At 40.7% G+C, this 25297-nt stretch overlaps 1 protein-coding gene across 2 annotated transcripts; it reads right to left on the reverse strand.

Annotated features, from left to right (window-relative positions):
• Positions 1 to 1855: 1855 nt before the first annotated feature.
• On the reverse strand, positions 1856 to 25297 carry pak1 (p21 protein (Cdc42/Rac)-activated kinase 1). Of its 2 annotated transcripts, XM_086125907.1 has the most exons (17): positions 25147 to 25297; positions 12509 to 12724; positions 12179 to 12273; positions 11768 to 11842; positions 10873 to 10945; positions 10768 to 10805; positions 10120 to 10233; positions 9199 to 9445; positions 9039 to 9062; positions 7856 to 7919; positions 7714 to 7762; positions 6593 to 6705; positions 6397 to 6514; positions 6219 to 6318; positions 5540 to 5736; positions 4530 to 4667; positions 1856 to 3064 (listed from the first exon to the last, which is right to left on the reverse strand). In XM_086125907.1, the coding sequence occupies exons 2-17, from the start codon at positions 12699 to 12701 to the stop codon at positions 2978 to 2980; spliced, it is 1725 nt and encodes a 574-aa protein (XP_085982033.1). In that variant the 5' UTR covers positions 12702 to 12724; positions 25147 to 25297; the 3' UTR covers positions 1856 to 2977. The 2 variants fall into 2 exon arrangements, with proteins under 2 accessions (XP_085982033.1, XP_085982034.1); XM_086125908.1 differs by lacking the exon at positions 9039 to 9062.

The raw sequence follows: 25297 nt of genomic DNA on the forward strand, positions 1-25297 counted from the left end.
TCGTGTTTATGAGTCAATAAGTGACGTGGGGAAAAAAGAAGACCAATTCAATGAAGGCAACGTTTGTAGTCAACCTTTACATGCATACGCCCCAAGTACCCCTACCACTGTCACACGTGTGTGTGCGCGCGCAACCACGGACGCACACTTACAAACGGCATACAGAATTTTTACAACTGAAATACGTGACGTCATCCATGAAAATCCATTTGTATTCTTAGGTTCCGGGTGACATGTTTAGCAGATTATATTGTTAGTTCGCGGTTTAAATAAATCAGTGAGTGCTTTGTGATGGGGTAATAAAATATTTACATACAGAGGGCAGGTGCTAGCTAGCCTGCTAGCTCATCATAAGCAACCAGCAGTCCGGATGATTTTGACATCTCACAATTTTCTTTGTAAATTGTTTTCAAAATGAATGAGTCATCCAGTGAAAAGTCTCCATTCATTCAACCGACGTACCAACTTGGCAGCCATGTTGGGAGGGGCGAGGTTCCGATCAAATCACAGGTGTCAAACTCCCGTCCTCGAGGGCTGCTATCCTACATGTTTTAGATGTTTCCCTCCTTCAACACACCTGATTAAAACGACCAGGATTGTGATCAGTTTCCTGCAGGGCCCGCTGATGAGCTGATCATTTGAATCAGGTGTGTTGGAGGAGGGAAATATGTAAGTACGTCCGTGGCCCTCGAGGTCCCGCGTTCGACACCTGTGCTTCAAATGGAATCCAAGCACATCGAAAATAAGTCTTGATAATTCTCATTTTATGAGGTTCCATTTTTTTGTCAACCCCGAAATGTGTGCTATTAATACAGAACATGTAGGGGTGGAAAGCATTTTCTTGTTATTCCCATTTCCCTTGTCCTAATTGTACAATGTGTGTGTCAGTCTGTCTGTTTGTGTGAACGTGTGATTGCAGGGTATCTTGTTTTGGGTGCATGTTTGGGTCTCTGGTTGTGTGTACGTGTGTTATCGTCTCTCTGCAGTGCTCTTCTCCTCTGCAGTGGTGGCTGTTATGTAATGTAATGAAAAAAGTGGATAGGGTAGACTGAGGTATTCCACTGCACTACAAAGAGGCATCGATCAATACGCACATGCACAGACACACACACACACACACACACACACACACACACACACACGCTGCGCCAAATGACTGGAGCCCTCAGCACCGCTCCAGTATTTTTAGCATTTCGGAATAATTTACCATGATTTTTGCCAAGAGATGATACCCACAAAGGAGGGAAATTCCAGCGGAACCTGTATTTTTAAAGCAGGGGAGAGAGTTGACATATTTCTGTAGTCAAAGGGATAAAGACATGACAGGCTGAAAGAGAGTGACTTGCTTGCAGTGGAAATCAACCAGTCAAGTTTTTGTAGCGGGAGAGTAAAGTGATATGACTCAACTTTGTCTCCTCATCTTGTCATTTACCACATCCCCGTGTTTATTTGTTAGCTACAAGCAAATTAATTATATTTTGTCTCAATTAAATTAGTATCCAAGTTAGCGGATTTTTAGAAATAAGGCAATTTGTTTCATAGCTTAGTGGTCCAATCGTTTCAATTTTGGTGGATAAAGTTGCAACACATGGTATTCTTTATTTTTATTTTACAGGCAGGCAGCACGTTGCGCAACTGGTTTGCTCACAGTTTAAAGTTTGGGGGTTTGAATCTAGGTTGCAGCCATCAGCATAGCTGCCATTTTTGTTTGAAGCGAACATTTGAGTATTTTAGTGTATTGTCAAACAGCTAATGTTATGTGATTGCTTATTTGTTTCGTAGGTGATGAACATACTTTTTGGTTCTAGTATGTGGTGCCATGTGGTATGTCTCCAAGGCAGAAAGCCAAACAACACTGAATCGTCTGAGTTTATTTCTTCATTTGTACACAAGTATTCTTGAGGAGGCCTTGTCATCACTTTTCTATTGTACCGAGAGTAATAAAAAAAAAAAATCTAAACAAAACCATGCACATTCTTCACATCACTGACTGTGCTGATGGAGGCCATTTGATGATGGATAATCATTAATGTTCTTCAAACAACTTGGGAATCTTTATACCGTCTTAATGTTGGGCCGCCCTACTTTATCAATTAATTATTTTTTTGTAGTTTTGGCTTTGCTGAAATTAGCCTGTTTCAAGGGGGCGGTTGTCTCATGCAAATGAACTACTGCTCCCCCATCACAATTTCAGATACAGTCAAGATAACATTGGATGTAGGAGCAGGCTCTCCAGACACAAAGCTGTTTGGATTCAAGAAAGTCATTTGTCTTTCTTTGCGTGAACGCTGAAAAGCATTCTCACGCAATTTCTTCATTGCACTCTCAAAGGTTCTTGAACTTTTTGGCTCCAAGGACACCTTGCGGGGGAAGATTGTTTCCAACAACGCCCACATGGACACAATCCCACAAAGCTATTTGTAGGTAAGAGTTGTTGTTTTAGTTTGTTTCTTTTACTGGCACGCCAGTCCCCATATGTAGGTAATAATTTTTTTTTAGACCCCCCCCAAATTTAGGACTTGTGGAGACCCCGGTTTTGAGAACCCATGTTCTGGTTATTATTATCACAATAATAATTATTATTAATTATCTGCTCGAACCCACAGTGCAGACTGGACGACCAATGCAGCTAAGGTAAGCTGCGTCCATGCTACAATCACTTGATATCCCAGCATTATCATTTCTCGTACACACACCCACACACACACATACGCGCTCGCACAATCATTTAAAAAAAAGATACAATAAAAACAACACATGTATATTCTGACAGCAGACAACACACACACACACACACGCGCACTCGCACACGCACACATAGAAAACAATGAATTGAGTCCTCTCTGCTGATGACATCATTGATCGGAGCAATGACATCATTGGTTTAGTTCCTCAACCCCCACTGCCTCACCCCTACCATGAGAGTCCAGAGTAGAGGAAGAAGAGGAAAAGGAAGAGGAGCGTTTGCAGGCGCAAGCTAGCGGTTGTTCTTGGCCGCCTCCTTAGCGGCTACGATGAGCGGAGTCAGGCTGGAGAGAGGTTTCGCCATCTTCAGGAATTGGTGCTGGGCATGAAGGAAAGAAAGAAAGGCTTTTTACGCCCCAAAAAATACAATAGAAGCGCAACGTTATAAAATAAAACACAGCTGAGGTCAGATGGTTTGAAATTACAGTGAACCCCGCTATATTGAGGTGCATCATTAATGCCTGGGCTACAACGCATATTCAAAAGCAATCATTTTAAATTGGGTTTTATATTGCTTGTGCCAAGGAACTATGTTGACATGTGTGGAGGTGCTTCATTTAGACAGAAGTACTACTTTGCTGCCTTCTTGTGGCATCTTAACACCAAAGAACTACAGTGGTACCTCTACTTACAAAATTAATTAGTTCTGGAAGAAATTTCCTAACTAGGAGATTTTGTAAGTAGAGACGCGTTTTCCATATAAATGCCCTAATCCGTTCCAAGCCCCCCAAAATTCAAACATAAATGTTTCCGAAAGCATAAAAAGGCAACAAAATATGTAACAAATACATGTTACAATGACATAATTGCATTATAAATGAGTGTTGTGTATAATGTAAAATACTAAGAATAAAGAATAAAAATGATGGTCATTTAACTTTTAACTGTGTCCTCAACGTTTTTTGCCCTCTTTAGTTCATGTTCTCTCTCAGAAGTGGGTTTTGTAAAGAAGTGATCCAAGGACATTTGCTTTTGTCGGCTTTTAACAATCCTTCGAAAATGTCTAAGGCACACATCAGCATTGTGAGTGATCGCCCAACTGGTGAACAGTTTTCCTGGGTGAGTCACATTTACGTAAAACTATCGGAATGCCTCATGGCAGAGCAGCTATAAGTATGTTGCATTCAGGAAACATGGAGCTGCGATTAGCAGCCCATACTGTATTTTTACCTTTCATATCTTGAAATTTCTTTTATAACAAGAGGCAATATTTTCCTGTTGAGTCATTTCACAACTTGAAAATTTTGTGTGAAGAGACGTTTGTAAGTAGAGGTACCACCACTGCATGTTGAAGTGAGGTGAGGAGTTTTACTTAGACTAAAAGTCATGATTTTTCCACCACCTTGTGGCATTTTGGGGTCAAGAAAACTATGATGAAGTGAATTAAGTATCTTCACTTTGACAAAACTAGTACTTTGCCACCATCTTGTGGCATCTTTTGGCAATTGTAAAATTGGTTTTACTGTGGAATTTTTGCTATTGAGAGTAGCCTTGAACAGTGGCTACACATTTTCTATTTTAACACAGTCTTCAATAAATTGGGATTTTAAATATTCCAGAATGTAAAACTATACAATGAGCCATCAAACTGCATGGATCCAACGCCACATCCCCTCTCACGTTTTTCATGCTCAGTTGCGCTCACTTCAGCAAAGTATTTTTGGCTAAAAGGACATACCTTGGGTCAAAAGTTTCCAATATGTGGATAAATCACTGTTTTTTGCAATGTATAAATCACCATGGCCCTTATTAATTGTTACGGTTTCTTTTTTTTTTTTCCATACCTGCAGCAATTCCTTGGCCGAGCCTCTCTTCTCCACGTCCATCTCCAAACATCGATTCAGGAAATCCCTGAAGGTGACTGAGAGTTTCTCTGGGTTCTGTAGCTCCGGTGTACCGTTGGTGGCGATCAGATAGAGTGCCTGGAGTGCAACATGACAACACTTTTTTACTACACTGACACCTAGCGGTCACGTAACGATGTCTGTCTTCCCAGCTGGTGATGCTAAAACGGGTCCACCGAATGTACTAAAACATTGACTCCTCCCTACTTTAGCTTTGGGCCAATTAAAAGCTTTGTTATGATTCTGACATCATCACATAAATCTGACAACCTACATCAATAAAAAAAAAATTGTAAAATAAAATGGAGATATTCACTGTTTTGTGCTAAGGTTACGAGTATTGTTTTTTTCCCCTTCCATCTTGAAACGATCTTGAAGTGGTTTGAGTAGCATCATTTAGACAAAGGTAGTGCTTTGCCACCCTCGTGGCATCCTAATGCCCAGGAACTATGCTGGGGTGAGTTGAAGAGCTTAACGTAGACAAAAACAGCCTTTTGGCACCATCTTGTAGCATCTTTGTACCAAGGAACTATGTTTAAGTGCCTTTAAATATTTCATTTAGACTATAGTAGCGCTTTGCTGTAGGGCTAAAAAGATTTAAACGGCCAATATTAGCTTTTGCAAATTATTCTTTTTTTTAACACATAGCACATCCACGCATAGCATGTACACTATAGGCAATCACTGGATTCAGGTTTCTTTTTCCAAAATGAATGTCTTTTCCATCACAATATTGCCAGACTTTTAAGTTGTATTTTTGAAAATCACTTGTCACCTCATTAAATTTCAACTAATGTACCATTTACTTTATTTTCGTAAGATGATACCTTCCATGTACCCCACATGATAGTTATGTTTAATAGGCATTCGGATTATGAGTGAGTCAGAGGAAAGTAAGCCCTGCACAAAGAACATAAACATGCGCCGTAATGTCAAAAAGAGACGCTTACCCTGAGTGGGTTTTCATTGAGGTAGGGGGGCTCACCCTCCACCATCTCGATGGCCATAATGCCAAGGGACCAGATGTCCACTTTGGGGCCGTAAGCTTTGCGGGTCACCACTTCCGGAGCCATCCAGTAGGGCGTACCCACCATGGTGCTCCGTTTGCTCTGCTCCGGAGTGATCTGAGCACAGAAGCCAAAGTCGGCTGCAAACAAAAAATAAATAAAAAAGGGTTAACATTACTTACAACAAATGTATAATATTTACTGTCAGTTCAAATGTGTACTTAAAAGGAACCACACAGAATGTAAAAGATGTTTAAATGGAACCAGAGCACACCCTACTGGTCAAAATTAGCAACAACAAACAACCATCAAGCCTGCACACATGAACTTAAGTATTGTGTCATTTAGATAGGATAAATGTATAAATGGGATCGTCATAGTGATTTTATTTTCCATTTCTGAAGTTTGCGGCATAACTTAATTAAATGACTTGCATTCAAAAGCAAACTAACCAGATGACTATTCATCAGGACCAAAAACACTTACTAGCAAGCCAACTTGCTCACTAACTTTAAAATTGCCACGATATCGTTGTTGTCATCGCAAGATGTTGAAAACGCCACATCTATTAAATTGGCAAGATTATTTTTCATTTGTGCAGTTTTTAAAGTCCTCCACTGACTGAGCTTGACGGATCCGTCCATTCCGAGCAAGATGTTGTCACTCTTGATGTCTCTGTGGATGACTTGGTTGGAATGGAGGAACTCCAGCGCTTGCAGACACTAGAGGGCGACACAACGCCATCAAAATCGTCTACTGCGATTAATAATAATTATTATAATTTGGCTTATTTTTCTTACCTCTCTACACACGGCCGCTATCTGCGCTTCGTCCATGCAGGTTTCCGTGACGACATCCGTCAAGGAGCCGCCGGCCAAGTACTCCATCACCACCCACAGCTCGTCACCCACCAGGTAACTATTGCGACCGAACGTACAGGATGACACGTTCCGTTTGGCGGCACCAAAAAAAGCGAACCAAAGAGAAGCGGCTGACCTGTCCAGGTAGTTGACGATATTGGGGTTCTTGTTTTCCCTCATGACCAGGATCTCGTTGATGATGAGTTCTTTCTTGGGCTGCTGTTGCAGGTTCATCTGCTTGATGGCCACCTGATGCCCAAAACAACGTCGTTGTCATCATTGTATCTTGGGTTGCATTTACTCAGCTTTAGCACTGGTGTCCAATCAGGCACCAAGACAAGCAGACTGAAAGAACTAAAACTTTTATGCATAGAGATCTTACAATTGCAAATCAACTCCCTTTGGGTCAACTTTTAGAGCTGCATCATCAACTAACTGACTGACTGACTGTCTAATTGATTTAACCAAAACAACAAAAAAAAACAATCTACCAAACTAATTAACCAATAAATTAACTAGCTAACGTAATGGCCAAATATTGAACCAACGAACTACCCAAATAACATTTGTTCTGACTAAATAAACTAAAAAATATAGCGAACTAACCAACCAATGAAGAACCAATTAATTAATCAAATAACTAACTCACGAGCTATGTAAATAAAACAAATCAAACTAATTGGCTAATTACTTAATCAGACTAAATAACAACAACTAAATAACTTAGTTGCTAACTTAATAATGAAGGAAACTGACCAATTACTCGACTAACTAACCAAAGAACAAACTAAGTAGCTTGCTAACTAACGATAAAGCAAGCTATATAACCAACAAAGTGACAAACCAAGTAAATAATCAACTAATCAACCAACCAACTAACGATCAAACTAGGAAACGCAAAATCAAACCAACTGTTATACTAAAGAAACTTAGAAAATAAACTAAGCAGCCAGGTAATATACGACCTAACAAAACCATCAAATTCACTAGCTGGTAAAGAACGAAGCAAATAATGAAAGTAACAAAAGAACCAAATAACAGTTAAACTAAGTACAAATTCATCATATAAGGAGCTGACTAACCACTAAAATTATAACTAACAAAAATGCTCAACAATTAAATGAATTAGATAATATAAACGAATGAACAAACTAACTAAAACAAATATTTAAAATAAAATTGCTGTCTACCAATGAACATACAGATTCTAACTCTGCCCCCCCACTTTTTTTTTTTTTTTTAAAGAAATGAACTGACCTCTTGTCCGGTGGCGACGTCGATGGCCGTATAAACAGTCCCGGACGCGCTGGTACCACAAAACAACAATTTGACAATTAAATGTCCCTTTTGCTTCTCAAGTGTGCCTTTCTAAACATTACTAAATTCCATTTCCACTCACCCCTGTCCAATCTTCTCAAAGCGAGTGTATTTTTTCTTGGGGTCTCCGACACTCACAATGGTCCCTGCGTCACACAGACAGAATTTTTCATTAATTAGGAAGTCATCAAATCTCGATTGGGACAGAATTTGGATGATAGAACAGCAATGATGTGTGTCTAATCATCCTTGTTGTTCATCCCTGACACTCAGCTGCATTCTGACTGAGGTGAAGACAAAAACAGTGAGAGAGAGCCAGGGAGAGAGTGAAAGAGTGATAGAAAGAGAGAGAGAGAGAGAGAGAGAGCAGTGTGGAGGGATAAGAAACTGCCCCCATAGAAATGAAACAGTAGTAGAACAGAAAACGCAAAAGGATAAAATAAAAATATTAGAAATTATACAGAAATAGCTGATCTAATACAAATACTGTACAACAAATCCAAAAAATAGATCTCAAACAGAAATAAAAGTAAAACGCACATACAAATAGTACAAATAAGCAGGAATAATAAAAGAATGGAAATAAAGACACAGTTATAAAATAGAAAGTGTTCAATAGAAAATAGAAGTAGAATAGAGATGTTACAGAATTCGAATACAAGTGAAAAAGAAATAATGTAAACCAAATTCAAAATGTAAATATGTACAAAGTATAATAGAAATACAATAAAATACATAAAGTACAAAAGAGTAGTAGAAGAAAAAACGAAATCAAAGAATAACAGCAATATAACCCAGAGAAGTAGAAATGAAATGGAAATTAAGACTAATAAAAATAAAGTAGAAATTACTTATGAATCAAAATAGAATCTAAAAAATAGAACTAAAACAATGTTAAAATAGCAATAAAGTACAAACAAAAAAATAGATTTTTGAAATTAAGTTTCAAAAATCGTTAAGAACTGAACAGAAATAATAGAAATTGATTAAAATAGAAATCGAATTAGTTAGGATTTAAAATGTGAATAGCAATAGAATAGAAACAGAATACAAATAGATTTGAAGAACTATGAATAGAAAGAGTAGATTTGAAAACAAAGGAGAACATTTGTTCAGTGACTGACCACGGCTGGAAAGTTTGGGACAAAACCCTGGAAGAACAACCAATCAGATGAGAGGATTGAACAAAGAGGGCGGGGACAGTGGGTATAGTGGATATCGGGCCTGTCAATCACAGAGGCAGACAGACAGTATCCACATCTTACCAGCAGAGGGCGGCCTGAGCACATCTGGACAGGCGTGTGCGGTGTAGGAAAATATAATACATATATCAACTTCGTTTTGTTGAAAATTGTCATCTTTTCGACATTTCAAAAGCCAATTTTTCAATTTAATTGTACGTATTTGATGACAGGTGAAACTTACTGAGCTTCTCCAGGATCTCCTCGTCTGACATCTTCTTCTTGCGTCCTTTGTCCTGAGGGCGGGGCAGGGAGGGCCCGGGCGCAGGGAGGGCCCCTGGAGGGCTACCAGGAGGGGCGCCCTCCGTGGCGCCGGGTGGGGTGATGGCCGTGGTAGATGTCGCGGAGGACGTTGGCGCCACAATAGGGGAGGTAGCCGCATCTTTGGTTGGAGGAGGCGGCAGGGGCTCGATCACAGAGCGGGTGTAAATCTGACAACATTAATTTGAATATTTACGCTTTCATATTTTCTCATGCAAATGTGTGCGGCCTTGCCATGTGTGTTATTATATGTTTTGGTGTTTCTGATTAATGTAGTGTGCTGTTTTGCAATCATTTCTATGTTTCTTTCTTAGTGTGTGTGTGCGTGTGTGTGAGCGTCCAACATCCTGTGGAGTCTGAACAACGGTCACATGGTGAGGAAATAAGTTCCCACAATGTAAATCATCAGTGAAAGTTTGGCAAAAAGCTCTAATGTATGTGTGTACATGTGTGTGTGTGTGAGAGAGAGAGAGGGAGTGTTCCAATAAAGTCATCACCATGGAGACGCCAGAGGGCACCATGGCAGCAGCCTGTCAACCGCCAAAATGTCTGAGAACTATGTGTGTGTGTGTGTGTGCATATATCCATGTGTGAGACAGGGAAGGTAGGCTCATTCATTCTGAGTCATTGCCTTATAGCGCGCCCGCGCATGTGTTTTCAAGTGTATTTTATGTTTTATTTGTATGTTTAAGTGTGTGGGGGTGTTTTTATGTCAGTTTGATTTGTGTTTGTATTTCTACTAGTGTGTGTATTTTTTGCCTTGTGTGCTTTTGTGTGTCACTGTTACAGTATGTGTTTAAGTTTTTTGTTTTGTGTGTGTGTATGTGTGTGTGTGTCCTCCTACCGATTTGGTGTGTTCTGGCCGTGGGGCAATGACGGGCGGCGGCTCGGCTTCGTCCTCATCTTCATCCTCTGACAGGGTGGCGATGGCGGGTGTCTCCGAGACGCTCTTGGAGATCTGAGACAAACGAGGACAGACAACCACCACTAGTGACATTGTTCAACTGTGACATCACTTCCTGTTGGGCATCCGAAAGACACTCTTTCCTTCCCTGCCATGGACTGAATGCTTTCTTCATCATGTGACTTTTACTTCTCAATCCTCTCTAACAAAATGCGCCACTGTACGAGAATACAAGGATACTAGGCTATAAGGATACTAGGACACTAGAAAACAAGCATACACTGAAATGAGTAGGCTAGGACATGAATGATAAAAGGATGCTAGGATGCTAGGACACAAGCGTATTCGGAGTATAGGATGCTTGAATGGTTGCTGGGCGTGTGTCCAAGCTGCATCGGCAAGAAGATCAAATGTGCTCATTCACGTTGCAGAGAAAAGCAACAAAAAGAGTCTTGGTCATCACTTTGTGTCCTCGTCTTCATTGTCACCTGGTCAGCATCTCATCAACAAATCAATATAAATGAGTACGTTCAACGAGAGATCATGACGGCACATTTGGGTGCACTCGAAGTGATCATGTTTTCTTACCATCGCAGTGGACGATGCGAAGACATCTGCACTTTTGTCTGTGTGAAAACAAAAGGTCACATTTTGGCTAGGAGGTAATATTTGTGTGTGTGTGTGTGTGTGTACCTGTGAAGCTCATGTATTTCTGGCTGTTGCTGGTCTCTTTGGAGTCATAGAACTTGAGAACGTCCAGCACTGCCTGGAGAACAAGGCAGTCATGGTAGTCAGGTAGTTACGGTGGGTAGGTTGCTACTGTAGGTAGTTAGCTCGGTACTTGGGTAAATATGGATTGGTGGGTACGTAGGTATGGTAAATAGGTACGTGGATATGGATGATAGGTAGGTAGCGATCGAGGTTTGGTAGGAATCAGTTATGGTTGGCATTTGCCACTTATGGCAGGTAGTTAGTTATGGTAGTTATCGTCGGTAAGTATGGTGGGTAGCAAGGTAGGTAAGTATTTATGGTAGGTGGCAGTCATTGCCGGTAAGCAGTTACTGCATGTTAGGAAGTTCAATAGGTATTTATAATTGCTAAGTCATAATTGGATTCTGTGTAGGGAGTTATATAGTATGTAGTTACATCTGTACTATAGTAGATGGGAATTTACCACAGGTAGTTATGATAGGAAGGTGAGTAGGTAGTTATGGTTGTTGGAAGGTATTTATGGTAGATAGGTATGTTATGGTGGGTAGATAGGTAGTTCGGACAGAAGGTCGCAGTTATGGTTGATAGGCAATTATGGTAGATAAGTAGGGTCAATATGGTAGTTCGTGGGTAGTTGTTGTTGGTAGATATGGTGGGTAGGTGGCTAAATTGCTACAATAAGTAGTTATATTATGGGTGGAGGGAATTAAGGGAGGTAGTTGGCTGGCAGTTCGGTAGTTATTATAGTAAATGGATTGGCAGTTATAGCAGTTGGGTCAAAATGCTAGGTAGGTAGTTACGTTCGGTAATCATGATTGGTGGGCTGGTATTGGTAGATAGCAGGCCTGTTGTCATGGTCGGTAGGCATGATATATACCTGAGGGTTCTTCTTTTGCTCCAGTTTGGTGATGTTGGACGTCTGCAGGAGGCGGGCCCACTGCTCGGGCATGCCCTACACGCACACACGCACACGAGAAGATGCCCTATTTGCAATCACATAAATGGGTCACGCAAAATTGTTCTCAGACTGGGTCAGCACATCCAAGTTTACACTTCACTTCTTCTCTGCTAAAATCATTCAACCAGAGGGACCCGACTAAAAAAATATACGCACACAGACCCACACACACACACGCAGGAGCTAAAAGAGCTCACTGAGGCGGATCAAGATTGAAACTAAACAAGGCCCCTTTGTCTGATGGGATTATTCAAAGCAAAAAAGTTCAATGATGTGAGACCAACACATTTACACCCACACACACGCGCGCACACACACGCACGCACTTACAGTAAACTCCCCGGTGACTGCGTCAAATCCGACATGGATAGTGTGCTCGAAATCAGACGGCAAAGAAATCTCAGGCCGCTCTTTCTTTTTGTACGCTGAAACACAAACACAACAAAGATTTGATGGATGTCTGCATGGTTAGGACACAAAGGAAAGCCTAAATATCTTTTTCTCATGCATGTGAATGCCAGAGCAACAGGTGGCGCTATAGTCCATAACTTCAAGACCATTTTAGCCAATGTCTGAAGAAACTCACAATGGCCAATTTTGTGGCATCTCTGTGTGAAAGTGGCTGTAGAAGGCGTTTATTTATTTTTATTTTTTACTCACTCTTGTCACCGCCGCCCGTCAGGATGAAGCGAATGGATCGGTCTTTCTTCTTCTTGTCCTCAGGGTTGGGGGGCAGGGGTTTGGAGGCGTGATTGACGGGGGCGGGGTCTTTGCTGCACGAACCAATCATGGTGCTGGTGTTCCTCATGGGCGGGGCTGGCGGCTTGTCCTCCACCTCCCCGTTGTCGCACATTTTCTATTTGGTTGCACGAACGCCTGCACAACACGGCGAGTAATCCCAAATTCACAACCTGCACAATGAACTCATTTTTAATACGACTAAAGTACTACAACTTTCGCACTCAGGCACTTTTTCCACGCAAAATTAATCAAAATTTTCATTGTTAAGTAACTTTCTAAATTGAAATAATCGTCCACATGAAGTGTCATTGTACATTGTCACATTCAAGTCAAGTCATTTTAACACTAAGGTGATTTTTTTTGTTAGTTTTTGCATCAAAAAGTCAATTTTCTCACGACTTTTTTTTGTTAGTTAAGTAATTTGATAGTGAATGTTGCAGATCTAAGTAATTTTCCCACTTCACATTAATAAAAAGACAAGTATTTTTTCCAAAGCTAAGTAACAAATTTTCACATTTAGGCATTTTTCCAGACACTCATGAGACCCATTTTCACACTGAAACAGAGTGATGTCAAGTCATTTGGCACAGTACGATAAACTTTCACACCAATGTTAACTCGTAATCGATTCCACGAAAGCAAAGTAATTTTTCAGACTAAACCACAGCAGTTTTCCACATCACACGAAGTCTTTTTCCAAACAAAACGTCATTCTTAAACAACAAAAGTAAACTTAATTTTCCAGACTGAATCAAAATTGTCACAAAAAAAAAAAGAAACTGTGACATGTTTGCATAATACCCTCGTCTTAAAAGCTAAGAGGAAGATCCACGAGGACAACATAAGATATGGATACCTTAAAACAACAAATGACAAGCTGATCTAATGACATTTGACGTATACATACATAAATATGATACGGAAGTAGAAATGTCATATTTTTACAATGCCACATGTACACTGCTGTGCAATTTGGATCAGATCAGGACTCAAATTGTTAACCCGTATAAACGCACATTTAACTAACACTAAATAACAGCATTTGGCAGGCACATGGTTTTGGTTCATTATCCCTGTGGCTGGCCATTTTTGACTCCATCGAGCCAACTTTTGGATCGTTAAATCTTTTGATTTTTTTTTTTTATTCCTTGTTATTATTCACTGGATTGTATCGTACAATAGGGGTAAAATGGGTTTCTTTCTTGACTCCAACCTGAGCAAATTTGTATTTTAAGAGGCTGACATACACTCTGCTGACCACAGAGAAAATTACAGTTTTGCTTATTTGTGACCAAAAATGGCCACAAACAAGCTGAAAGAGTCAGAAAATCGTATAAGGCCCGAGGGTGAAAAGACATATCTATCATTTCTTAAATAGACAAATAAATAACACAGAAGATCATAAAATACAGATCTCACCTGTGAGGAGACACAAACACCACAAGAAACAAACTGCAAATGAATAGCACGAGCACCTCGGACATCTTTTTACACATCCTATCTGTGATGTCACACACTGTGATGTCACTAGGTGAGTCACATGACTCATGCACGCACACAAACACACACACACTATATATATATGTACACATGAAGCGTCATGTGGCGTTTCCAAAAAAGACAATATGACAGTTGTGTGCCCCAGACAACAATCAAGTGACACGTTAAGTGAAACACGATTCGACTTTAGAACAGGATTCGACTTTAGAACTTTAGTCACTAGTCACTCTTCCTGAAACTCGATTTAGACAGAGACAAGAAGAGTCACTTAAAGTCACACACGCACACAATGTGCACTTTGTTGACAGCCACCAGACATTCAAATGTTTGCCGTTTGCGAGGAAGTGACCAACTCTTTGTTGTTTGTTGGTCTTAAACACACACGCACACGCACACACACACACACACACACACACACACACACACACACACACGTGTAAAGATCTGGCCTCAACTCTTACAGGAGCTAACACAATAGAACGTAAGCTGATATAGTTGAGTCCTGTTACTATTGTCACGACTTCATCTCACACAGACACAAGGGGTGTTCACACGGCAAGATTTGGTCCGGTGCTACACCGGGGCTGCCCCAGTAGAGCGTTCACACGTGCAAATTAGCTCCGGCGTAGCCCCGGAAAAAGGCTTACACCGGACCAAATTTGATCCACCTCAGGGAGGTGGTTTAAAAATTTGCTCCGGAGCAAATGCTCGTTTGCGAAGCAGCACCGATGTAAATTTGCACGTGTGAACGCAACTGGGTTAAATTTGCTCCAGAGCAAATGCTTGTGAAGAGTTTACGTACGGCGAAAATGTGTTGCTTTCGTGCTCTGTCGGACTTCCGTCATGTGTTTGTTTAATAATGACACAAGACTTGGCTGGCAACATCTTACCTTTTGTAGGAGACTGGACTGTCTCGGAGTTGTTAGTGTAGTTTGTTCCTTTGTTGTGTGTTCACAACCCCTCGCCCCCCATATAATTTATTTAGTGATTTCCTCTCTTGATTTTCTGTTTGGCGCATGATGTGTTTGCTTTTCTGAGTGTCATTGAAGTCATCGTTGATTTACGTTTTCGGGGGCGGTCACTCTCGAGCAGAAGGCACGGAGACCGAGAAGGAGAAGGACGTGCCTGTCCAGTAGTCGCTTGAGTTGTGTATACGTTTTAAAAAGAACCAACACGACAGCTCATTTGTTTTCTGTCGTTTTGCTCCGCTGCAGAAACTGCCGTGTGAACGCAAGTGGGGCTGCACCGACGCTGTGCCGTTGCAGACACGCTCAGCGGCTTTGTACGTGTGAACGCTCCACACAATTTGCTGCGGTGCAAAATATATCGCAACAAAATACATTGGTGCAGCGCCGGAGCAAATGTATGCCGTGTGAACACCCCTACACATACACACACACACATACAGTGCACGCTCTGTATTCATGAACCTGAGGGAAGAGCTATCTGCCAGTATCAATCCAGACCCTTCCCTGCATCATCTTGGCATGTGTACCACCATGCTTTCTCCACTTCAACTGATTCAAACATAAAAAGATGAACAAAAGTCAGGTCATGTGAAGAAATTACTTTGCGCATTCTAAGAATTCACACCTTAGACTTCCGCGTTTACACATACACACACACACACACACACACACACACACACACGCACACACACGCGCACAAACCTTAAAACGAGGTTTTCAAATCAGTTCCCATATTACCAACAGTTTAAGAGCATTGAGACTGATCTTTCAATGATCCACAGAATATTGTGTTCCATGGCAGTACAAGCACAGAGATGACTAAAACAAAGAGTCGATTTTCTTGTTTCGGCAGAAAAAAACCTCTGTATCTAGCTTTTCCCATATAGTAATCAGTAGTCGAACATGGACTGATGTCACCCAAAACAGCAGTTTCCAACCTAAAAATGAGAAAACCAAGCTTTTTTGGGTGAAAACATATCAAGCTGAAGAGTGACACTAATATATTTTGCTTTTTTGACAGCTCAAAATATGTATTTATTCATGTTCATGTTCATTCGTGTCAACTTTATTGTCAAATGTGCTGCATGTGCAACATACAGCACAGATGAAATTTCTTTCCTCACTTTGATGGCAAAATAATGAACTATTTATAGATATACAACTAAAAAGTATGTGAGTAGCACTGACTCACGGCATGGCGCTTTGCACATGGAGTTCATACATCATCTGCAGTAGTTCAAGATATATGACAAAACAAAAAAAACGCAGTTTCAGGGCATTACAGTCAGACTACAAAAATACGCGGAAAGAGAAAGATACGTTTATCACCTGGAAAATTCACCAGTTGTTGCGTTAACCAATGGCCATTTGCCAAATGGTGAGGCTCAATGAGAGTATGTCCATGATTTTATTGCTAATGTACTTTGAAATGAAGTTACGTGTATCCAAAGTTCAAAAGTAAAGCACACTGCAGTGGTGTTTCACTTGATTGTTGTTTAGGACAGTTGTGTGCGCGTGTGTGTGCGTGCACCTGACGGCAGCGTCTGAAATGAGACACCTCGTCAGCACCTCCATGCTAGCTTTTGTGTGTGTGCGCGTGTGTGTGTGTGTGTGTGTGTGTGTGTGTGTGTGTGTGTGTGTAATCTGGTAAGGACCACACCTACTTGTTCATTTTCTGCTGGTAAACCTGAGGGCCTCAGACAGACGACTTGGCGCAAGCAGACAGAGTTTGAAATAAACTGACGCACGAAGAGTGGAGCTACGACTGCTAGTGAGCCAAACATTTGCTTAACTTACTTATTAACTTATCACACTTTTCTCCCATGCTCTGTCCCTGGAAATTACAGTTAAAAATTCAAATGGCTGCTGGAACCCAAAATGGCTGACCTTGTTTAGATATTTGGGCCTGACTTCTTGAGACGTTTTTGTGGGTCTGCAGTACTCATGATAGAAATATCTACCAGATTTCATGTTTTTAAGTCCAACTGTCTTGGAGGGCTGGATTTTCAAAAGTGTCAAGAGTCAAAGGGCCGTTAGAAATGATCGAGAGAAAAAAAAGAAGACTTTTAAACCCAAATGCCCGACTTGCTGTGTCCTATGGCCTCTTGAGACTTATTTGTGAATCTACTCACGATAGACATGCTATTAAATTTTGTGTTGGCTTCAGTGGCTGAATTTATTAGGTCAGTCACAATTTAATAAATAAATAAATACATAAATAAAAATCAATGGGATCCCTGGAAATGGCCAAAATGACCATAAAATGACACCTTTAAACCAAAATGGCAGACTTCACATCTATTTTCAAGCATTGCCTCTTGAGACTTTTCGTGCACCTACTCGTGATAGACATTGCTACCAAAATTTATGTTCCAAAATTAAACTGGCTTGAGGCAATGAATTACTTTATTTATCTGGTTGCGCATAAGTGAATTAATTGAGCCCAAAACAGCTGCTTCGAACCAAAATGGCTGAACTCCTGCATTTTTTCCAGGTTGGCGCCTGGAGACTTTTTTGTTGGTCCATACATGATAAAGATTTCTACAAGATTTAATGAAGCTAACTGCAAGTCAAACTGGCTTCAGGGCCTGAATTATTTTACTTATCCAGTTATGCACAATTGAGTCATTTGAATGGCCGAAATGGACGCCCACCTGTGTCTTTTCCGGTATGGCTTCTTGAGATTTTTCTTGCTCTATGCATGTTCAGGGTTCTAATATACCAAAATTAATGTTGCTAAGTCAAACTGGTTTCAAGGACTGAATTTTCAAAAGATTCAAAGGACTGCAAAAGTACCCCTAACATTTCTGACTTTCTATGTCATTAGAGGCATGGCCTCTTGACACTTTTTTTGTGAATACACTCATGATGGACACGTGTACCAAACTTTGTGTTGCTAAGTCAAGCTGGCCTCAGGAGATGAATTTACCAAAGAGGACACTAGAAGAAAAAGAAATGGGAAGTCATCAAGTGAAATGGTCCAAAAAACCAAAATCTTCATCGCTGGAGACCGCAAGATGTGATGTGGTCATAAACACACACGGACACACAAATACACACACTTAATGTGCGTGTGTGTGTCTGTGTGACAACATCCTGGAAGGAGACATCGTGGAATAACAGCCAAGAAAAGCTCATCGCTTGTGAGGATGCATGATGCCCTGCCCAACAACAACAGCATCGCCATAGCAACCACAACCTCTATCCGTGTGTGTGTGTGTGTGTGCGTGTGTGTGTGTGTGTGTCACGTCATCAAGGCTATGCAATGAGACAACAAGGAAGTAGCAAAAACTAGTAAAAACTAAAACCTGGAAATAAAACCATTACGGTCAATGAAAACGACAAAAAATAAATCTTACAGACACACTCAATGTCACACCCATGCACTTAACACTGTAGTCTCAGCTGGTCTCTAAATGCAATATAGGCGGGGGTGTATGACAGATGGTTGTTTGTGTGTGTGTGTGTGTGTGTGTGTGTGTGTGTGTGTGTGTGTGTGTGTGTGTAGTTCAGTTAAAAATTACATCATAATAATATAATAATCTCAGATAGTTCCACTGCATCTGTTTTATATCAGGTTTCATATTTGACGCACACGGCAAAACCAGAATAACACCGTTCATAAGTCAACATAACATAGTGGCTATGTCCACTTCATGTCACTATTAATAAACTCAAAGTGTGTATTTTATACTCATATACTGTAAGCGTTGCCCAAAAGAAGTCTACAGGCGGAGGAGCTAGCAGGCTAACAAATCGACAGTTAAAAAGTTAGCTGTCACCATAGGAACCAAATTAGCACAAAGTTATAAGTCATGGAAAAAAGTACATGTAACAGTTACTATCAAGGCCATAAGCAGAAGCTAGTGGCAAAAAAATATCTAATAAGATTTTTTGGGGCACATATAACTGATAGTAGTTGCTTTAGAGGCCAAAATGTAGAAGTTACTGGCAAGAAAATGGCAGAAAATAAGTTATAACAACAAGTAGAAACTGGAAGTTGCCATTGAGGCCACAAGTGCTAGTGCTAGTGGCAAGAAATAGTTGATAACGAGAGCAACAAATAGGAGTGAGAAGCCACCAGTGGCATCTTCAAGCAAGCTAATGTTGATGAGCTGCTACTAGCAATGAGTAAAAGGAAGTAGGCGAGTTGCTGATTGATTGTGATTGTGACTCGCTGTCACTTCCGACTAAAATCCCGTTCATGCTCCAGTTCACTCAAACAACAACAAAGAAATACTCATGCTAACCTCTGCTTTAGTAAGTGAAACGTTCAAATGTTGTTTGTGTTTTGTTAGTCATCGGGCTACTTCCTGGTTCTTGGAGGATGAAGCAAAAGGCTATGAAGGGATTGACGCTGCCTTTTGGACTGGAACCTGTATTGAATCGTTCATTTTATGACTTTGGCATTTGCCATAAAGTTAAAATGTTTTGTCTTTACAGTACTTGACTGTCTGGTCTACTTATTTTATTGATAACAAACAATGCACAGCACCACTGACATGTAAACTCAACTCAAGTGTATTTATAGAGCACTTTCAAACAGCTATCGCTGCATACAAAGTGCTGTACATGGAGCAACTATCATATATACAACAATAAATCAATAAATCAGTAATAAAGACGGTAGAAAGCACCAAACAGTAAAACTAAGATCAAGTCTGAGTCATGCTGAGCCAAATGCCAAAGAATACAAGTGAGTTTTGAGGCCGGTTTTAAAGATGGGCAGCGAGAGGGCTTGCTGAATGTTCAGTGGTAGGTCACTCCAGAGAGAGGAACCAGCAACGGTAAATTGCAAATAACAATGAGAGTTAGTGTTTTTGAAGTGATGTCCACAAACACATAGGTGGACAAGCAAAATAACAACACTCACATTCAAATATTCTTTCGCCTTTAGAATTAAAAAATGGTCAACTGGTTAGCACGTCCACCTCACAGTGCAGAGGTGCAGGGTTCGATTGGAGTTTGTATGTTCTCCCCGTGCCTCCGTGGGTACTCCGGTTTCATCCCACGTTCCAAAAAACATGCATGGCAGGTTAATGAAACACGGAATTGTCCCTAGGTGTGAGTGTGAGCGCAAATGGTGGTTCGTCGATGTGTGCCCTGCGATTTGTTTTTGTTTTTGGGGGGCAGGTTGGAACAGATTAATGGCATTTCCATTCATAACAATGGCAAAAGATGATTTGAGATCGTTAGCTGCCAAGCTATAATCATTAAAATGTTTTCGGAAAATTGTAAAGGAAAGAAAAAAGTCCTTAGGCAATTATGCCATTAGGCAAATGATATTCAAATTCATTGATATGAACTGTATATAAATGGACACGTGAATACAACAAACATACGTTATTATTTTTGCCAATTCATTGCAATCAGTGTCAAATACATAAGCGAATGAAAGTATGGAGGGAACAAATGGCGTGCACTAGTATAGAAGCAACAATGGCAAGTGTGAAAAACACACAAAAGGACAAAAAGGTTAAAAAAAAAAGTAAGTGATGACGCAAAACAAAAGAAGAAAAGCTCTCACACTGTGTAGCTGAACCTCGCTGGCCCCTCTCTCCTTCCTTTTAACACGGTGTTACGCTTTTTAAAGATTCACGCACATTCATTATTACCCACACACAGCTGTCAGGGCGGTTACTATGGCAACCTCATCAATAATGGAGGCATGATGGGAAGGGGCTAACTTGTCACAAGGTGAACGTAAACAGCATCTTAAAACCAGTTCTTCCTTGGACAATTTTTTGGTCGGCAATTTATTGCACTGAAATTCTGTCCCGGTTTCGTCGGTTTTAAAATGCTCTGTACCAAACTTGCTAAGACTTAAACATAGATTGTTTTGTTGTTGTTTGGTTTTAGTATTTGCTTAACTGGGATTTTGTAAGATTCAGCTTGACTAGTGTTGCTGATTTTTAAAAGAAATTACTGGAAATTTATAAGATTGGGTTTTGGATGACTTTCTTGCTGAGATTTCGAGAGGTTGAAAATTGGAATGTTCTGAACTCCTTTGCCAGTGTTGACTGTAGCTGAGCAAAGCTGTGCCCCAGTTCTGCTCAGTGGCTTCAAAACACGAATTGATTTCAGTAGAATGGATCAGTTGTTCTGCCTTGATTAATCAAGGCTTTTTTTAAAGTTGTTAGAGAGCTGAGTATGAGGCTTTAAAATAAAATCTCAATTTTTTTCACAAACTTCTGCTTTATACCGATTTTTCCCCCTTGGTTGGTTGAAAAAGCAAATGACAGTGACATTTTTTTCAAAAGCAGTTTACTTTTTAGACATGTTTTTTCCCCTTTGGGATTTGCTTTTTTTTCTCAATACCAGACACGCTTTAAAAATGTTTTTTCTCAAGAATAATATAATGTTTAACAATTTAGCATTTTTAGTCACTAAAGGTATTGGAAAATTCCCTAATTGGAGCAACCAAGCAGCTAAGTTGTCACAAGTGACTGTGTTTTGTAAACTAATGCTTTTCTCTTCAAACTCATGTTGTTAGTGGAAGCAGTGCAAATCAGCAGGGACGGGCGGTCAACTCGAAGAAAAACACAAACGTGAACAGAAGGCTGGCAGCTGGGATAATGTTCACACCTCATTGACACAATAAACTAACACACACAGTCAAGATTTAGCCGCCGCTAAGCTCTCATTATAGCAGGCTAAAGCTACATTTCGCCACCTGTGAATCTCCTTTCGTGCGTCGGTGTGTCTTGGTCGCTTAATTTAAATACACAAATGTACACATTTAAATTCACAGTGACAGTCAGCTCATCTGAAGCTTTTGCTAATCGTACTGCATGCTAATCATCAGAAAGACAAAACACACACACGTGTGCGTGTGTGTGTGTATATACGCACGCACGCGCATTTTAGAGTGCACATGAAGGATACATAAAAGGTGTGGTGTGTCGGCATCATTTGCTCGTGAGGTGTGAACAAATCCAACGTCCCCTTTGGGGGGCATGGGACCGGGGTGTGAAAGGAGGAAAAAAAACAAGCAGGATGTAGGTCAAGACAGTAACGCTCAAGCTACATTTGCAACAAGAGAGTGATTCCATCTGAATGTCACTCAAAAGACGAGTTAGACAAAGCAACAGTCAGTGACTGACTAACTGCCTGACGAACTAACCAGCCAAGATTTGGTTAATTTACAGTCCAATTAACTCAGAAACTAACAATGGAATAACTAACAGACTAACCAACTAAATGGACAACTAATTGATTAAATGACCCATTAACTAAGTGAATGCCTCACCAACTGATTAGGTTCACTGAGTGACTGATGGCCTGAATGACTAACTAGCCAGCTGATTAATTGGCTGATGAACCGACGAGGTGACTATCTGACCAACTAACTAAGTGACTGACCAAAAGTAGCTCACCAACAAACTCATTGACACTAAGCGAGTGAGTGAGTGAGTGAGTGAGTGAGTGACTGACTGACTGACAGACCAAAAGACTAACAGATTGACTAACAAGCTGACTAACTAGCTGTCTCACTAACTAAGCAACTTACTAACTTAGATGACAATTAACTGACAAATTAACCAAATGATTATCACGCAGATTCAACATACTAACTGATCGACTGAACGGCCTCCCAACCATCTTTTTAATGAGTGTCTGATAGCCTAGATAGCCTGGCTAACCTACTGGCCAACTAACCGAACTAGTCAAATGACCAACAGGCTAACAGGCCGGTTGGCTGAAAGACTAACCAAGTGAGTAACTGAAAGCCTTGATGACGAACTAACCAACAGGCTCTCTTACTTCGCTGGGTTGTTCATAGCAGGCAGAGGCTGGCAAATACAGGATCTTCTGTCATGGCTCTGAGTGGCCAATTTTCTAGGATATGAGGTTGAAGTAGGCTACTATAACATTGTGGTAGATTGGGCCAGTCAATCATATTCCACTCCAGTACTTTAGGTGGCGGTAATGAACATTTCAAAGGACTTGACAGCTGCTGTTTGTCTCCTTTAAAGATAACCCAGATTATCACGGGAATACTCAGTGGGTTCTGGCTTTTGCTGGAGGTCCTAAATGTCGTTTTAAATTCTTTTCAGGGACAGGAGGAAGACAGACTTCCTGCGTGATGGAGTATTTATAGATGACGAAGTTAGCGCTGCTCCACTGCATCCGTCAGACACACAAGAGCCGGAGAGAGCCAGAAAAGAGCTGTAGAACTTGAGGAGCAACACACACGGCACCACACATTGACGAGAACGCCGCGCTGGGTTTTATTCATCCATTTTATCAATACCAAAATTGTTTGGCATAATTCGTTATTGTGAGAAAAAAATCAAATCCCAGAAGAATGAAAAAGTAATTATCAGAGAAATTAAAATCACGTTCATTTGCTTTTTCTTTTAGTGAAGGCCAGCGGGGTGTTCTATTAAAATTGGAAATTGGATTTTTGTGTGTGTCTTTTGTGGGACCTAAGATTTTAGTTTTTAACCAAATTACCCAGCCCAACAAAAACATGAGACACTAAACCACAGAAGAAGAATGTAATTATGTCATACTGTTGCCATTGCAAAGCATACAAGGCAAGCCAAGATGGACTTTCACGAGCAAATGTGTCTCCATCCAGGAAGTAGAGACAAGCATTCGTTCATTCCGTCCTTCATTCACTCATCCATTGATTTAACGATTATGCAAATGAGCTGACAGAACGCTATGTGCTGAAGCATGTGGAAACAACCGACTCACGTGACCATCTGCTCCTGCGGGAGCGGACTGACTGACTCAACTCCAGATTAAAACGCCAACTTGTTACCTTCGACAAGAGGAGCAGCTTTATTGATCTGCTGGTTTGTGTGCAACTTCATGTTGAGTTAATGATCAAGATCAACCTGGTGTTCTTCCCACCATGGGAATCCCAACATTGGTCACAAGAATATCAGGGATGGCAATGGCTAGTGATGAAAAAAGCGGAAAGGGGCGTGGCCTGGACGGGGCGACCAATCACAACAAGTAAGACATCATACACGTCCAATCGCAGGGCTGTTTACAATCGGAAGATGGAAAGACTGATCGGGAGAGCTTGTAAAAACTCGACGATAAGGTACCTGACCCCCCCTAAAATTTTCTCAACGGATTTAGACGATTCACAAAAATGATCAATTTAAGAAATAAAACGGCGGATTTCCGCGGATCCGCGGAAAATTGCCATCCCTGGAATATACGTCTCGATGTTTAATAATAATAAAAAATCAGTTTGTGTTGAATCCACCACAAAACTATGCTATGTCACACCAGGTTGAATCCAGATCTGATCCAGAATCCATTTACACTAGTTTAACGTGACAAAACCATTCCACAACTTTCTGTGCAGGTTGGCGGAGACCAATGTATGATCATGTTTTTTTCTATTGGTTATACTTTACTTACCCATCGAGCGATTCTATCTAACAATTCTACCTAACACCCATCCATCCATCCATCATTCATCTCTCTCCATTTACAACAGTTCTATCGCTACAGTATAGCAATCTAACTATCTATTCATCCATCCAACATAGTTCTGTCTATCTATTAAACTACATATAGTAGTTCTATCCATCTCACTATTATCTATAGTCTTAGTTCTGTCTACCCAATCATGCACCCATCCATCCATTTGTCAGTCAGTCTTCTTGTCTAACTGCAACATCTACGCATCTGTCAAATTGCCACATAAACCGAGTTGAATTCGAATCGGATCCGGATTGCACTTACACTGATTTAAAACAACAAAGCCATTTGGCACTCGATCTTCTGTGCCCTTGCTGAATGTCTGTGGCGCCTCATAAAACTTCAGCATGTGTTCTTCAGACACGTTGTCATCTTTTTATTCAATAATTGAACACAACCTGACCACAACACTTCAATTAACAGCCAATGTGACCACAGCAGTTTTTGTCGCAATTAAGCACAGCCTAATAGACTAATAGAATTATAAGAGTAAATATAAATACATTATTAATCAAACCAATATAAAAGATATGTTCCAGTTTATGTTCTTAACCCCTCTCTTGTGCTTCTGGTCCGCCACACCTCGCCTCGCTTTAACATTGATCACAAGTTGAATTGTAAAAGTAGATAAATTAAGCTCACCTTTCGTCTGCTAGTTGGTCAAAATCCCCGGAGAGTGGAATAGGAACGGGGTATCTATCCAAGACGGGGCCACACAGTCTGAAGTGGCCACTAAAGTAACGCCACCCTGGGGTTGCTTCGTGCTGCTCCCCCAAGCCAAGCCGAGCCGCTT

Source organism: Hippocampus guttulatus, chromosome 12 (assembly GCF_054856545.1).
Source record: "Hippocampus guttulatus isolate MCC_2025c chromosome 12, RoL_Hgut_1.0, whole genome shotgun sequence".
NCBI classification, from domain to species: domain Eukaryota; kingdom Metazoa; phylum Chordata; class Actinopteri; order Syngnathiformes; family Syngnathidae; genus Hippocampus; species Hippocampus guttulatus.